We start from the raw sequence: 17,932 nt of genomic DNA on the forward strand, positions 1-17,932 counted from the left end.
AGGATTAAACATGCAGTCAGGGCTTACAGGTTCAGTCATTGCTCTTCTTTAACTTTACAGTTGGAGATTGCAATACTAAACACAGTATGATTCTGATAGGTTCCAGGATCTCTGAGGGGTCCAAAGAATTAAATAGTTAAAGGGCAACTCAATTCCTTAAACAACCTAGGTCTTACAGCTTTAGTCATCATTTCGATTGATTCAAAACTGTTTTCTCGCTAGATTCATGATGAGACTCAGACACCAGGGAACAGACAGAATAAATACCACCAGCTTTAAAACAGAATCCATGTGATATTGCAATTTGAGATATGGGTAATCATTTAGCTCAGAAAGTCAACTTTGTTCCGGAAAAAAATAATGGTGATTTGTTGCAGTGTGATATTCATGCTATATGTGAAAGTACTCAACAAAAATAATATATTAATGTGCAAATTAATCCCACTACAAGAAACAGCCCCGGTGTGTAATGGCCTGTAAACTCTTCAAACTGAGAACTATCTGGTTCAAGAGAGTTAGCAAGAAGGACTGAGAGAATGACAGGAATCTGTGTTACGAAACTGCAATCCAATAAGTTAAAGCTAATAAGTGTCACAAAAGTAGTATTTTAAGGCCAAACTATTGTACTTACTTACAGTGTATTTAAAAAAAGATGTCTCTACTGTTGTGTCCACCCCATGTAGGTGTCAAAAAATGAAATGAACAGTGGAACAAATGCAAAGCAATATGTTTGTTTGTGCAAGTCAAACGTGTTTATGAGAAATAATTGTTTTTTTGAGAAGAACTTCAGTCATATCCTACATTCAGTAAACAAAAGAATATATTGAACTAGTGTCTTTAGACATATCACAACTGAAAAGTTGAGTAAATCCAGAGAGATACACAAGAGATAAGGGAACAAAACACAACATGCGCAACTGATAAATCCTGCAGCTCTATGACCAAAAAACAATGAAACTCTTGATACCTGGCTTTGTTAGCTTCTTTAGTGACATCCCAGGCCCATGTGATGAAGTTCTGGCTCAGGTAGGATACGATGGAGTCGGCGCACATCATTTGAGAGCAGAAGACGTTGCTGAGGACACTGTCATCATTGTGGAGGTAGATGGCCAGCAGCTTCCTCTGTGGAGAGCAGCAAAACAGAGTTTAAGGGAGTGAAAGAAAACATGTGAGCAAAATGTACCACTCATTCCATGTGGACATATTTGCTGAAGTGACAGAGCGCTCTTTTTTTTTTTTTTTAAATTGCGATTTGATTCAATGTATAATTATTATTCTTTTTTTTTAAGTATAGTTAGATGTTTCTAGACGGGTATGAAACTTCACAGATAACAAATTGGATGACCAACTTCAACACCTCAGTCAATAAGCTGTCAAATCTGTACTCTGTCATTGAAATGATATAAAAAAAAATTAAAAAAGACGATGAAACTCTATTGCTCGCAGTTCTGTGTTGCTCCGTAGTGTGAGATCTGTTAGCCACAAGTGGGTGTCTCATCACTGCAGAGACATTTCCACATTACATGACCATAAAATGACATGAGGGTCCGCCGGGTGCAGAGCCAGCATGACTTCTACTGACCACAGCAGGGCCACCACTGGCAAAACAGCAAATACCACGCAAAATCAAATGGAGAGCGGTGTAAATAAAACTCTCAACGAAGATAAGGAAAAAAACAAAAACAGACAAATCACTCTATTTATTTTACACCAAATGCCAGCAGCCTGTTCAGGTTAGCAGCGTCAGGGCCAGACAATATTGACGAAGCTCCAAATCCAAGGATATTGACACCATCATATAAGCCTGGCAGATTCTCCCTACTGACAATCTAATTAAAAAACAAACACACCCACAAACATAAAAGGTTCCAGGGGACAATGTTGGAAATAATGCTCTCTAAATTACATGTCACTTCTCTTGCTATATACGAACAAATAAAAACAACTCTCTCAGTCTCCGCTTAGTTCATTTTTAACCATGGCTGCGGAGGGGGAGTCAAAAGGTCTGTTTCTCAGGAGCAGTAATCTAGGCTACGTACGCCAAAAAGCAAAAAAAAAAAAATCTACACAGGGCGTAAAACGTGAAGGGAAGTGAAAGGAGAAGTTGTGCTATACTGTGGCCTGTGTAGAATAGGAATGGGAGAGCACTGCTGTGTTTGCTCAACGATTAGTGCTTTAGAATAATCTCCAGGGCTCCTAGAGAGAAGGAGCTGGGGACTCATTCATTGGGCCGATTCAACGGTCTGAAAAGATTAAACACTCATGCTGAGAAGACAAGCAAATTCAGTCTTGAGAGAGGAATGAGTTTGAGGGGAGGGAGAGTCTTACAACATGAAAAAAAAAAAAAAAAAAAAAACCTGATACACGCTCAAACACAGGCGTCCTAACACACATGCGCAGATGCACAAACTTTGCTGTGTGGTACCCACAAAGTGAAGGACTCACACTCACACACATGCATGCTCAATTAGAGCAAGTGTAAAGACTAATCAAAGTGGGCATTTTCGCCAACTGAACTCCTTCATCTTCGTTAAACTGTCCATACCCCTCTGTTCCCACTCCGCTTTCAAGTCAGATCTGCATTGTATTGCCTGTCTGAGCAGGGAGGAGCCAATCCCTCAGTTCAGCTAAATTACTAGGTCCAACCTGAGCTAGATAGTGACCCCATAGCCCTTCCTCACACCTGTTCACCTACATCTAAGCTGGCTTTGTGTGTGTGTGAAGGAGACAAAAAATGTCACGCAATAAACAGTTTTCATTGAGTCAGCCTGAGCTTCTGACTACATAATCAGTGTTCCGCAAACTCTGAAGTTAGACCGTTTTAGTCATTGTCACATTAAATAGAACAGATACAATTTTTCATTTGGATGTACAAGGCCAATATTTTTAGAATGAAACAAAACCCCTTTCCACAGAAGTGTTGTATGGTGTCCTTCTAAACGAGGCCTCTGGAAAGAGGAATATTTGTGGTCAATACTTAATACTGTAGCTACCATCCTGGATGTAGTCCTGTGAATTTAACACGCCAGTGACGTGGAACCGTACAAAGCCAACCGGCATTGTGTTGGCTTCTTTAACAGCTCAAATATTTGCTATTAATATGCTTTAAAAAGTTGAAGAATTTAGTCCTAAAAATTGATGCTCGACTTGATTGATATCTTTTGTCTCAAATAATTCCTGTTCTTTGACTTCAATGACCTCTGATCCAAGATAACACCATTTAACTAAAATGAATTGGATGCAGCTTACTAATACACTTATAGCAGTGTTGTGCAATATTGTAGCTAAAAAGTTAAAATCCTTTTCTAACATTTAGAGGATAACTTTCGTCAAATACATACTCACATGCACAAACATGCAAATACAATTTTGGAAAAGTTCCTGTACTACATTAGAAAAAAGTTAAATATAGTTAAAAAGTTCATGTAGTTGAATTATAGTTCATTATAATTAGAAAAGATTTTTTCAACAATTAAGCGAAATCATAACCTTTCAGTATTAACTCTGAACTGTGGTGCTACGACCCTTGAACCAATCATGATCAGTTATTCTCCACAGCAATGAAGGAATAATAATACTTAATCTTTCTACAATATTTCCCCAAAATATTTTGTCCACTGCTGATCAACAGGGCCTTCTAATGCAAATTTAAGATTACACCTATATTGTTCATGTTGGCTTGCTGTATTATAGACTGTGTCTGAAATTACTTTACTTTTGCTACTTTAATTGAAAGTCAAGCGGAAAAAACAGCTCCTATAGTACACTACTTATTGCTAAAAACCTCACACTGCAACCCAAACTAATCCCCTTCCCCACTAATCAATCTAGCTGTGTGCCAGCTGTGAGCACACAGAGTTTAAGGTAAAGCTGATATTAATATAACTAAAACCCCAGATGATGTCTATTCTCATATGACTCCACATACTCCGCCGTACTTTTCATACAGTTACAAATTATTTCTATATAGGAAGCCTCTTCATGGGAGCTTCTTCATGGGGCTCAGGTTTTTCTTGACAGAGAGCCGATGGTTCAATCTAAGGCCTGTCTTTTGTGGATTATATACATCACATCCAAAAGAGGCTTTTAATCACAGGTACAACATGTTTACAAGGTTTAGATGAGACCCGTCAGTGAGATACAGACATAAACAGAAAGGTAAAGAGGGACGGAAGGACAGAGAAGTCCAGATAGTGATTATTCTACAGATGGTCGTCTGGAAAAGCAAACACTTCAAAATGAATAGCTCAAATGACTGATCTAATGACCCTGAACACACAGTGGGAAAACGCATTCAGATCGATGACCAACTACACAGGAGGCTCTCCACAGCCTGCTGAAAACATATTATGCTGTTATCACAGAAACGGCACCAAATTCTGAAGTGAAGTGTGACTAAACTAACCACATACGAACTATTGATACTTCAGGTTCCTGCATTTTTACAAACACTCTGCATTGATGTGACCCTTAATCCATCTATGACAGTAACCATTTCAGGAGTTACATTCCTCGATCCGATAGCTATACGTACATCTATGTGATTCACCGGCGCTCTTTCCTCTGGACCGTGCAATGCCATTGTTGGGTTTTTAAGCGGCTACTTGGTGGTGATAAATCCATGAAGTCCTCTCTCCAGCGAGGCTATGAATTTTGATGTGTCTTTGTGTGTGGCAGACAGGAGAGAGGATCGGAGAGCGGAGCAGAGTGGGGTTAGAGTGATTAACCACTGCGTTGATGGGGATTTAGAGCGGATCGTGGTTAGTGATGGGTGGCCTATCTCTCAGTACGCTCTGACTAGCCACTGATCCCCAAGAGGGTTCAGCTCAGCTCAGCTCTGCGGCCCAAAGCATTTTCATTAAGGATGGATTGAGTCTATCTCAACAGTCCCCCAACACACACCTTCAGAAACACTTCATCAAATGTAGTGTTTTGCTTAGTGATTAGCCTCTCCCCGGCTTTGAGAGAGTGAGACTGATTCCTCTGTTTATAAACCCACCGAGTTGTCCCCCTTCAGTCAAATCTGCCCTATTCCAATATCCCCTTAATGAAGTAGGCTTTTTTTTTCTACGATGGAGGACACAAAATCTGGATTCCTTTTCAAATGGAAGCAAAGAGCAAAGGATGGGATAGCTGGGTAGATGGAAGCAGGGGCTGCGTAGTCGCGCACATATGCTACTGTGTAATGAAACCATCAAAAGCAGCATGTTTTGGCCTGTCGTCTAGGACGCTTGTGACAAAACAGGACAAACACGGAGCAGATCAAATAGCTTCTGTTTTCATGCTAAATTCTTTGCACATATCCAGCTTCCCTAAAGCCATTCTAACCACAGCACAGTTGGCAGACTAAGTCAAGCTCACCCAGAATAAAACAAAATACAGTGAAAATGAATACTATTTCGCCCCTGCGCTGTGTAGAGCGGGGCGGTACATTACAGAGTGTGTGAGCACCAGGGAGACGTCGGCCATATTGTGCTGGCTTAAGAGAGGAGATCAGCTGGGAAGCAGGCAACAATCCAAGCTTCTCTTTAGGCTTTTCGGTTTATTTCACACACTCCATCACCTACCCTTATCCTGCAATCTCTCATGCCTTTAATCCTCTCTTTCCTCTCGCTCAGTTTGTTCCTTTGAGTTTATGTGCCATCCTCGCCCTTCAGACCACGTTCCCCGTTTTGTGCCCCTGCTGTCATCGATTCCGCCTCGCTCTCTCCATCTCCCTCTCTCTGTGTGCCTGGTGATCTGAACCCCCCTAACATCTTGCTGTGTCCTCACAGTCTAATAAGGCTGTAATCCACACAAGCTGTCAGTTGATACAAGCATCCTTAAAAGGACAAAAGCCAAAAAAACAAGCGGGGAAAGTGGACAGCTAAAAATAAAGCCTCAGCTGTCAGGGTGAAAATTTGATGAGGGTTTTGACAAAATTATATCAATGTGGCTATAAAGCCTTCCCCACACAGCATGACACAAGGGGTAGACAAATAACAGTAAACACTGTTGAAAAAGGACTTTGAACTAAACACAGCGTTAATGCCAACACACTCAAATTAAGGTAATTTAAGGTTGCATGAAAGGTAGCCGTTTTAAAGTTAATGTCAATGTCATGCCTGTTGGTTAACTTTGTTTTGTTCCTCTTTTTCAGTTCAGTTTGTGGTTGGAATATACTGTTAGGATTTTTTTTTTGACTCTCACTCCCTCTATGGAATTCTGTGAGTCGTGCAATCAATGACTCATGACCTCTTTTAGAAATGTTGCAAATTGGCATTCAGGACCTGATTTCAAGTTGTTTGTAATCATTATTAGTCAACTTATTTTTCTTATGGTGTTTATATTGTTTCTCAACTAAGACAGCTTACAGAACAGCAATAAACTCTGTGTCAAAAAAACTCTCACTGGACCGAGCAGCAACGCAGCAAAACAAAACAAAAGGCAAAAGAGGTTTATCTTGGCTAAACATTTACCACAATGCCATATTTTCAGAATAGAAAGTTGAATACATTTTTCTCCTCCATCTCAATGTTTGACAATCCAGGTACCACACTATATCACACGGTGTAGGTATGCTCCACTGTTAATGCAACAGGGCAATTTGCATTTTGTACTTGCACATGTGTGGCTTACCAGTGCATTGCAGAATGTTTCTAGATAACCACCAACCGACAGAAACATATACTGACTGGTGAGTACTGATTAGGTACACCCCCCCCCCGCCCCTTATTCTCTAGCATATAACATCTTTACATTGATTTGATAACTAGTATACTCTACATAACTCAATACACTTAGAACAATCAATCTCCAATTTACTGAAGCCTGCCCAGCAGGCTATCATGTACTGACATTTTTCATAACACTGTCTTAAACTGTCTTAAATTCCCCACCAGCTCGGTAATGTAGGAAAAGACATTAGAGACGCTGCATCTCCCTTGACAGATGAATGAATGAATAATACCCTGCTCAGTCCTCCTGGGTGTTGTCTTAAGCAAAGAGAACTGCTAAAAACAAAACAAGCAGGGCTGGACTACACCAAGCAGGGATGACATCAGTGCTAAAGGAGAAGCCACCATTGGTAACATCAGTGCCTCGTATCTTACAAAGTCAAAATAAAAGATATGACATATAAAAGGGGAGAAGGACAATAGGATTTTGTTACCCACTATAGTTTCTTGATAAATGAAAAATCTTATTAAACCTATGAGGCACAAAAACAGCTTACTTACATCTCTTGCTTTGCCATAGAAGGCCTCTTGAGATGCCGCCTCCAAAGACCCGATGAAGAACATTGGGTGGGTCTCTCCATATCTAAAGGACACGCAGAACAGACAACCAGTACACAAACACATTATAACATGCCAGCCTTCTTTGATTTCCAATTCCTTCAAATCCAAACGAGAATCACCTGACACTTTGCTCACCTTGAAGAAAACTCGGCAGTAAAGTGCAGTAAGGCATCAGCTTCATTCTCACTATTCTCTGGCACTGAGGGGACAAAAAGGATTTCATGGTCAAGCTTTGAGATGCATGCCACTGGCATTTAATACTATACCTGGAGCTGAAATTAAGTTGCTCCGCTGTACTTACTCATAGGTGCTTTCCGACAGGTAGAAGAACCCATTCCAAACATCTCTGAATCGTCCACACCAAACTCTGATGCATCCTCAAAATCATCCCCCTCACTGTCGCTGACCATATGGACATCTGCACACTGTAAACATAAATCATTCGTTCATTTACGGACTCATTTCAACAGAAGTAATAGAAAGAAGCATTTTGATACCATGTTTTATGCGTTCGCATGTACACACAGTGTGCGAGGACAAAGCAATCCACAGGACAGTGTGTGTGTTTATACCTCTTCTGTGGGTTCCTGGGAATTGGCTGGTGAGGACCTTCGGCAAACACTGAGGTGATGGCAAGGATAGCTGATCCCAGAAACAGCAAGCGTCATCTGAAGACAGGGAACATAATGAAAGAGGGAACATAATGGAAGAGTGATTAACAAGGCACAGCCAACCAGTTGTGTGAGATCTTAGACCACAAGTGAATACAAGTGATTGAGTCCTCTCTGTTCATCAGAGGGAGTGAGGGATGCTCATTTTCTTACCAAAGACTGAAGGAAAAAACCTCAGTAAATAACAGTACAAACTCAAATATCATGATACTTTATGATTTTCAAACTCTTGATCTACCTAATAAGGGGAGCTTCTTGATGAGGATTCTACACACCTGCAGTTGCTGTTAGCGTGATGGTGGTTTGCAGTAAGAGAACACTTGACTAATGAGCTCCCAAATCCAAAGCCAGGACGGTAAATGTCAGCGTTCAGCAGGGACTCATTACAGCTGGTGTCTAGTGGATAAGATCCCAAGGGACGTCAACAATACAGGCAAGGCTGTTGCAGGACAACGTGCCAAACTAAAAATACCCGCTTTTAAAAAACGGTGTGTCAGATTTAATAGTAATTCCCATTATGTAACAACATGGAACCAAAATACAACTTCAAAGAAGTGACCTCTGAGAGCAGGACCGGCAACAATCAAACTGCGACTAATAGAATGAATGTAGTGAAACTTGTCACAATAATGCAACAATATAGTCACTGACGTACTAATTGTTTAGAGCAGAGCAGAAAGCCCAGATGCAAATACTTTTCTGGGAGAGTGATCTTCAACATAACAGGGCTGATGCAGGGCCGGCATGCCGGGTGTGATAAGAGGCAGAGAAGCTGCTTGTCCCCTGCAGAGGTCCTGTGATCTGCTCCATTGTCGGCTGCTAAGACACACAAAGAGCAGCTGGACATGGTTGAATCAGGAGACGATTACATGCAACGCCAATTGAGTCTGAAAAGGGCTACACAAGACCGCAGGGAGTTTCTCTCTCTCTCTCCCTCTTTAAAGCGCAGCGGTTCCTCATGCTGGCATCAGCTTCTATAGCAGAAGAGAACAGTGTAACCACTAGACCTTGTCAGCAACATGGACTTACCAGTGAGTACTGCTGTGTACCTGGCACTGATAAGAACCAACATATCGGACAAAGTGCCACACGGTCTATTATTTTCCATCTTTGCACATTATGTTATCTTTTGAATGTTAGAAAGTAAGTTAGCCGCGACCAAGAGACCAAAATATTTGCACAAAAAGAAATTTGGACAGTTGTGGCTACATGCGTGACACGGTGTAACTAGTCTTGCGCAATAAGGAGGCAACACTCACATCACAATATCTATTCCCATCATAACTTTGGGCGTCTTAGACCACGGTGGGCCAAAAACAGTGATGCTTTACAGTAATACTGATCAGTCAGGTGTTTAATTCACTGGTGAAACTATAAAAGGACATTGGTTTAAATATACTTTACTATCACGATATAGATTGTTAGTGTGTAATATCAAATGACATAACATGTTGGAGGGTTTTACTAATAATGCCCTCCGCTGGGTTATGGCCAAGTTCTTTGTCCTTTAGACGTGATTGTTCATAAACATAGTTCAGATTTGAAATCATATGAAATGTTTAGACAAAGAGTTTGTTTTTTTTCGATTAATGAAGATAATTAACTATTTCCTAATCCAAAGGAGAGGAACAGCCATTTTCCAATTGGTTACAGCCATAAAAAATAAAAAAAAGTTGACTCAGAATATACTGATTACAATATTAACCACTGTGTCGTTAATTCCCACTAGCTCAGTAACCAAGGAGAAGATATGAGAAACACAGTACCTCCCCTGACAGTTGGAGAATGAATAATATTCTGATGAGCGTTTCTCCTCAATGTTGTCTTAAGCAGAGAAAAGTGCTCATAAAAAGGCAGTGGCTGGACTGCCATGCAATGTTGAAACTACACAAACAAAGAATGACATCACTGCAAAAGGGAAAAGTCAACAGTGAAACACATATATGGAAAAACACATCTGTTGTTTCTCAGTGAATTAAAACCTTTCCTGTGAGACCTCAAACAGTCAGTCAGCCCAGAAAAGAGTAACAAAGGTGTAAACACAGAGCAGAAGAGTAGAGGATTGTATTTCTTCTGTATTACCAATTAGTAGCGAGTGTACTCCTGACAATTAGAAGTGTGTAAATGTCACAGCAAGGACAGCTGAGCATCCCTGGAACACCTACGAAGAACACTTAACTGAATTGCCCGGTCTTTGCTCGTGTAACTTAACTCTAACTCGTTTAGTAGTCCTGTCCCGTTTATTAGATCACCGTGTTATCCATATTTTCTTTCCAGAGAACTTTACAAATTAATAGAACAAAAACATAATTCTCCCAACAGCAAAAGTAAAGTAAGTTAACAACACTTGTTGAACAAAAGAAAAATCAACCAATGACTTAAAGAGAAGCTGCGGCCATTTAAGACCTGATGGGTCTCAGGCCTGAGGGCTGAATTAGCACCGAGAGAGAGAGTTGTAGGTATTGAGCCGGACAAAGATATACAGGCCTTAAGGATGTGAAGGCATGGCCCAAAGTCTATTCTGCCCGTTCCCAAATCGACTGGCAATCAAACGTGAGAATCTTAACAGCGGCTGCCGGGAGAATCCCCATAAACCCTTTACCCCCACTACTGACAATAAGAGGCTTTCGTCTGAGGGCCTAATAAGTGTATAAATAAAGTTGATCACTTCCCCCGTCAAAGACAGCCTGGAGGGTTTGGGTTGACATGGATGCAAGGAGGGGAGGTGAAAAGGGAAAAAATGAGTTGAGTGCCTCTCAATCCTCTTCCTCGCTTTGACCCCACGGCTTCTCCTGATGTTGAGGTACACAAGTGCAGCTTGGCGGCTCAGTGGTAAAACGTGGAAACAAGGCTGAAGCGCCGCAGGGCACGGGGGTTGGGGGGATGAGGTTAACCCCCCCAAATGACCCTCTCCCACATCTCCACACAAAAGGGACTGGCTCCTCTTTTTTGGATTCTTTTAATTAACACTTGCACTGAGGCTCTAAGCATTCAGGGGCCGATACAGGGAAAGAATTTTCTCTCTCTTACCCCCTCCCTCCTTTTCCTCTTCGCTTCAACCCTTTCTTCCCTTCTTTCGCTCCCTTCATTCTTCCTGTGTTTCATTTTTTTCTTTTCTAGTGTAGGCAGTGTTTGGATTAGGTGTCTGGCTGTGAGTGTGAGATAATTACTACTGACAGCTGCACTGACGGCAACCACAAGCACAGTACCACCTTACTCAACTTTCTCTTTGATGGGCCAGGGGAGGAACGGCAACACAAGTGAGGGAGAGGAGGCAGTAAAAGCAAGGGAGATGGACAGAGAAGGAAGTGATGCGAACGTGGAAAGATATTATACGAGAATACAAGAACATTAATAAGGCGAAGGACGCCAAGAAAAAAAAAACGAAGACAAGCCAGGTGTGCCTCCCCCTCAACACCTATTGGGCTCCTTGTTCTAGGCTCCATTGAGCCAGCTGAAGATATGCCTCTACTGATTAGCATCTGAGCTCCTGCACAGTGTGTGTAACGCATATCCACACGCAAGCAAATGCAAATACAGCGCTTGCTGATAGGCCTAAATACATGACTAACAGTTCAATGGGATGCTTTACAGGCCACTGCTGAAGAAACCCTTACCATAAAATGTGAGCTTTGCCGAACGCATACAAACAGTTATAAGAGATAGAAAATGAGATTGACAGACTAACTTGGTGCTGAATGTCACCTGAAGGCAGCCAATCGCACGAGGGAGGGGGTTCTGCCTCAGCTTACGGCTGAGCCCAGTTGCTGTGGAAACCACCAGGTCCCCCACCCCTTCAATAAATCCCCAGTTTAATAGGCCCCTATCAGGTAGAGGAGGATTCCATTAATGCCAGCTGGGAACTGGAGGGAGGTGCTGGCCTACAAGGCCAGGCACCTCCGAGGCTCCGCAGCATTAATACATTAGCAAACACCATGAAACACTGCATAAATGTCAGCAATTACTGGCAAGAAGGAAGGGTGGGTGGTGGTGGAGGTTGAAGAGATGAGGGGATGTAATAAGGATGTCCCACTGGCTGTCAATCACTTCAACAGGTGTGGAGGAAAGACTGCCAATCAAAACATCTCCAATGAGAGGAGGCCTGTCTGGAAACTCTCCACGCTGTATTGTTTTGGCGAAAAAATAGAAGAGGAGAAGGAGACGGGGGAAGCTGGGGGAAGAGGCTCAATCAACGCATTTCAAATAGCACAGGAAATCAATGTCCTGTTGGCCTCTCCTATCAACTGTTGCCAAAACCTCGGTCGTCATCCTCTTCAGCACTGTTCAGAGCAGCTTTGCGAAAGCCACGAGAATCGTGAGGAGCTCGATCACGGTATTTGCAAATAATGCTGAAGTGTTTGTTTTCATCTACTAAATTAATTCCATAAAGTTTTAAATACAGAAAAGTTTTTTTTCCCATCTTCTAACGGAGGGCTTTTCTAGTACTGTCAACACTTTTGTGATGCAGTAAACCCGATGACGATTAAAAGAAATTCTAAAACAAACACACACAAAAAAAGACTGACAGTGTGATCCTCTACTTGGCTACTCTGGCAAACACTCCAAACTGTCTTGTAATGAATCAATGAGGAACAGTGGAGTCACGGCACCTAAAAGGTCTCTTCAAGGTAAAGCTTACTCGTTGATTGTGGCCAGAATGTGCCAGGTGTGCTTTGGGTATCACACCTTGTACTAAAACAATTATATTATTCTTTTTCTTAAACTGGAACAATGTTTGATAGCTCAAGGGGAGAAAGGTGTTCACATTAGCAGCCACTTTTGAGTGTTGCATGTCGGTGTGGATGAAGCTTTTAAAACATTATGGAACAGGGATAAATACATAATAAATAGATCAAATATCACGACAGTTGATGTTAATCTGTTGTGGTTTATATACTCTACATAAAAACCGACAAATATTTCAAACCAGTGCATACCTGCCTGCTAGTAATGAGCATCCCTCACGTTGCTACTGCTTCAATTACACTTTGTGCCAGTTCCTTTAACATTCAACTTCCTCGGTTTAACGTGACATACAATAACACAGTACTCTGAATGAACGGATCTGTTGTCCGGTGCTACTTGAGCATTATCCATCCAGATCCGATTCCATCCCTCCATAATGATTCAGAGCACAATAAACAATGAAACACATTGAGTGGACAGTATCAGGGAGGGTGACGTAACACTCGACTAGTTTCCCTGAAAGGTGTGAATTTCTTACGCTCCAACAAAACATAAACAATGACACCACTCAAATATCTCTTTCTGAGAACACAAGAACTGAGAAAGAGATACTCTGGGTCAGTTGACCCATCAGATGAACTTCAATAAAGAAAATGTTTATGCTTCTTGTGCCAGCAAAAACATTTACAAAGTTTTACATCTTCACTTATTACTATTTAATGCGGCAACTGCAGCAATCGACAAAAATTCAACGGTAGGAAGACCAACTCAACTGCAACAGCAACTGCTGCTAAATTGGTACTGTCACGTTTGGTGCTTCGTATCATTTTACAAAATGTTTTAATATTGTTGCTAATACAACATGGCAGTTTCCTTAACAATAGCAAAACAACACTTTTAATCTAAAAGTCTCGAAAAAAACAAATGTTTTGCACAAAAAAAGTATAAATATTAAACTCTAACTTCAGAATTCTTTTTAATACCGCATGAATGCTTACTATCACAAAGGTTACTTAACAAAATAAAGCACACTATAAAAACTGATAAAGTCAGAAAATGTAAGACTTAAATAATGAAGAAACAATTTATCAAAAGATTGAATTCAAATTGTGACGCTACAGACACTTAATCTTATTTCTTATCTGCCTCTCGGGACTACAGATGAAAAATAGCCTCTTGCCTAACTCTGATAAATTTTTCAGAAATGTTTTTATTAATGTGAATTGTCCCCTTATCAAATAAACCATTTAAAAAAAAATGTATTAGAAAAAGTTCAGTTAGTTTCTGTAAAGTATTGAGGTTTGACACTAAAATGGGTACATTTGCAAACACAGAAATGCAAATATGCATACACAAAAACAAACGCAAGCAGGAACACAGAGTTCTATCACAGACTTAAAAAGGCAAAGCGTAGGAATCGAGTCTGCTGAAAGTGGGCTAATGTGCGGAGCTAAATGTAATCTGGGGCCGCTGGCTGCCATATTTATTGGCCTAAACCCCGGGAGATGAGACTGGGCTAATGAGCTAGACACTAACACTGGCTTTCTACCCGCCCTGCCAAGCCCTGGGCTTTCTCTGTTAATATCTTCTGAGGTTTCAATAAGAGAGCTGTGGCGAGAACAGAGGCCATTATTACACTTCTGTCTCTGTGCTTTTTAATATCTGCTCATCCAAGAAACAGACGCTGCAGAAGTGCGTTAGCCAAGTGCCAACCGGTCCAGTGATGCCACAATGAGCTGCAATCTATTCATGATCCCTGGCGATCATATCCACAGCTACCGAGGGGGCCGAGCAGAGGTTCACCGATAACAAGATCACAAAAATACTAGAGGTAATAAATATAATTATTTTACTTAATCCTGACTTGTTTTAGGATTACATTGAGATTAATAGGGTTTAATTTGGTGATGAAATTCACAAAACTTGTGTGGATTGCCGGTTTTAATGATTAGGTCTCCTTTTTTTGCAAATTAAAATGCACACAAATGCTTTAACTGCACTTAAAAATTAACAATATTTGTTGAATAAATATTTTTTTAAAATATTTTTTTCCAAAGCAATATTATATTTTTGAAATAGCGATTCCTGACAGTGTAATTCATTTTAGGTTTTGCAATTCATGTATTCAGCTATTCAAATAATAATTCCTCACAGTCGTAATTTATTTTATTGATAATTGATTGTAATAACGTTTCCACACAGACTTAAAAAATATGATAGAAATAAGACCATAGGTATTCAGGCAAGGGAAACTTAAAAAATATATTTTTTACATTTAAAAAAGTAATTAATTGCTGAAACATGCCTCCCACTCACGTCTGTTTTTACATCACAAATTCAGAGTTAAAGCTACTGCTGCTGGACGCAGTTTTTAGACATGTACATGTGAGCTCTTTTTCACTGTGAACAGGAAATTCATAAAGCTCAAGCTGCATGTTGTGGTACAAACAGGAAAAGGGAAGTAATTTGGTGCAATAAAACATGAGGTCAGTTACTGCGCCGCGTGACCACAATGTGCCTTCAGATTTGTATTTCTGGTGCAATCCCAGGCGGTTTACTAATCACAATGTTAAAAACAATAAATCTGCATCGTGGTTTGTTTGGTGTTTACCAGCTTCACAATTGTCTGCTCTTGGCTGTAATGGAATGAAATAAAGCAAACAATTTTTCGGAGTGAAAGGCTGCATAACCCTTTGTCCTTTGCCGTTTTAGGCACATTATAGTGTGAGCTGCTTTCACTGTTAATCTTTAAAGCTTCACTTTGAGCTGTAAAAACAGGTGAAGGTATTTTTCATTCACTTTGAGGAATTGAAACATGAATAATGGGTAACAAATATTATTGACTGTATCCAAGAAAACACTTATAGGAAAAAGGTTTTCCTTATTAGTCACAAAGGTGCACTGCCAGAAATGAATAGCACATCTGTAGCTGCGTTGCTACAGTCGAGCCAGTTCTGTCATACGACACATTCGATAACTCTTTGAAGAGAAAAAAAAACAGTCCAATAATCATATAGATCTAAAAGGAAAAAGTTAGCTTGGGGTTAACACAAGAATGTGTGTACAACAGCTCCTCAATGTAGCATGATAAACCATCCCATACAATTAGCATGGGAACACATAGGCTGTCAAAGAAGGGGTGAGACAAAAGGGGTCAGAGGTTCCTCAAGGTTTTATATGAGGGCTGCTTCTGATCAGCTTGACTGTGTGCAGGGTGAATGGCTGGGAAGAGCGACCCCGGGACAGGAGAGGTCAGTGGAACTCAATGATGTGAGCTTTAATGTCCACAGATAGAGGACACAGGACGGGAACCGTCTTTGACATCTTAATTAGCTTCAACATCTTACTCTCATGCTTCTGACAGATGGTTACGAGATTGCTTCCAGAGTGTGGAACAGTTTCCACTATTACTATCAAAATAATGGGAATCAGTCATCTGTGAACCATGGGCTTTAATATATTTGAGAAAGTTGTCTTGGATTGAAGAATCAACGAGGGCAACATATAGGGAAGTGAAAATAGATGTTGATATTGTTTCCTATAGAACTGTTAAAGTAAGTCTAGGTAATAATTGTTACATTTTGGATGTGTTTTTGTGTGCCTGTGCTCCTTACAGAGTCATCGGACGCTGACGCGGGCCACCCATCCCACTGTTGATGTCGGACTGGGATGTTGGTCAAGTCGGAAATGTTCCTTTTCACCTGCAAACACAAAGGGAAGATACAATTATTAATATATCTTTGAAGCACAAAAAAACAATGCTAATGATACCAAAACATTGAATTAAAAAAAAAAAACACTCAAGAGAGTTTATATTCACCAAGACTTTACATTTTACCATCCTCTCATAGTGAATGAATATCAAAACTGAAGGTGGAAACTATTTCCACTCTATTTAAACAGTAAATATATATTATAAATTATAGACAGGGCTACATCAAAGTATCCTCTACTGAGCAGCAAGAGGAATAGCAGAATGGAGGCAGAGAATGAAGAGATGAGTCAAAAAGAGAGAGGAGGGGAAAAAAACAAAAAGAAACAGCCAGTGTTATCAGCATTCCTTAGATGCCACAGCTAATGCCCAGCAACAACAGCCCCACGCTCTGAAATGAACAGTATTTCTCTTTTCCCATTCATGCGCAGACGCTGTATCTGCATCACTTAATAACATTCCGTGCTTTTAAACAGTTAGCAGCCAGCAGCGCCTGTCCCACTGAGCGCCGCGTTACACCGTCCAGTGGGTTGTTGGTTTAAAGCCCCAACGCCAGCCTGATGTGCGCCAGCCGAAGGTGATCAAAGCCCTGGCGGCGTCTGAGCGCTGGCGGCCGTGGATTCTAGTGCATTTGTTCTGCAGAATTCTGCCCTTCAGGCCCGCGGGGTCTGGACACTGATGCTGAGAAAACTGTCAATTGTGGAGCAAAGATCCCTCTACACACGGGTCAAATCCTGTCTTTGTAAAAAGCACTGAAGAGAGATGGATCCTTGGGCATATGCAAGGCTGCTGGTCATAGAGGTGGAAACTTAAATACGCTACAAACACAAAGTCAAAGCCAATGTCAGGCAAAGCAGGAAAGCAGCTGCGAAACACTGAGCTAACAAGACTGCAGCGACAGACGTTCACCGTCACACCTTAATATTACTACTTTGCATCTGTATGCACTTGTGTGGGGGTCTTAAAGCACTAACACACTCGAGGCTGCATGCAGAAATTATTACAGTTAAATCTGAATATCACTTTAATCAAGGCAACAGTAAATATTATATTGAAGGTATCAATCTCTCAAAGAAATCATATTGTATTTGTGCTGGACCTGACATAGCAAAGCAATTTGGAGTACAAACAAGCTAAGGAACAAATAAAAGAACAATAATAATTGAGTGGCACAGTCCATCCTTTGTCTTTCTAGCGTAAATCCCACACCACACTGCTCAGGGCCTATCCTTATGAAGAGAAGCTATGGCCAGGATAGCAGACTGGGGTCAGAGCGGGTGGCCAGTGTTATTACAGAGTGTAATATCTATGTTTGACCAGCCGGACTACAGGGATTTGACTGACCGGCTGTCCAGCCGATGAATAGAGGGGAAAAGGGAGGAAAGGAGAGGCATAAACACTAGTAATGAAGAGGCTTCAGTCAGAGGTTAAAGCAGCATCAGAGAAACAACAAACTAACACCCACCACCCAGAGAATGAAGGTGAGAGGTGGAGGGAGTCAGACAGTGAAAGGCACCTGGCAGAGGACAACCTGATCTCAACACAGAAAGAAAACACAACTACACACCAGGCTACACACCTGAAAC

The 17,932-nt window shown here is 41.0% G+C and overlaps 1 protein-coding gene across 1 annotated transcript in view; it reads right to left on the minus strand.

Annotated features, from left to right (window-relative positions):
• faf1 (Fas (TNFRSF6) associated factor 1) overlaps positions 1–17,932 on the minus strand; it is a 59,813-nt gene that overhangs the window by 21,345 nt on the left and 20,536 nt on the right. Inside the window, exons 8-13 of the mRNA XM_068591682.1 lie at positions 16,249–16,335; positions 7,850–7,945; positions 7,579–7,702; positions 7,413–7,476; positions 7,218–7,299; positions 968–1,122 (exon numbers count right to left, since the gene is read on the minus strand). Of these exons, the coding sequence (XP_068447783.1) occupies positions 968–1,122; positions 7,218–7,299; positions 7,413–7,476; positions 7,579–7,702; positions 7,850–7,945; positions 16,249–16,335 (608 nt within the window). The remainder of the gene's footprint in view (positions 1–967; positions 1,123–7,217; positions 7,300–7,412; positions 7,477–7,578; positions 7,703–7,849; positions 7,946–16,248; positions 16,336–17,932) is intronic.

The sequence above is a fragment of the Clinocottus analis genome, unplaced genomic scaffold (assembly GCF_023055335.1).
Source record: "Clinocottus analis isolate CAN_PGR_092001 unplaced genomic scaffold, fCliAna1.0.p SCAF_25, whole genome shotgun sequence".
In the NCBI taxonomy this organism is placed as follows: Eukaryota; Metazoa; Chordata; class Actinopteri; order Perciformes; family Cottidae; genus Clinocottus; species Clinocottus analis.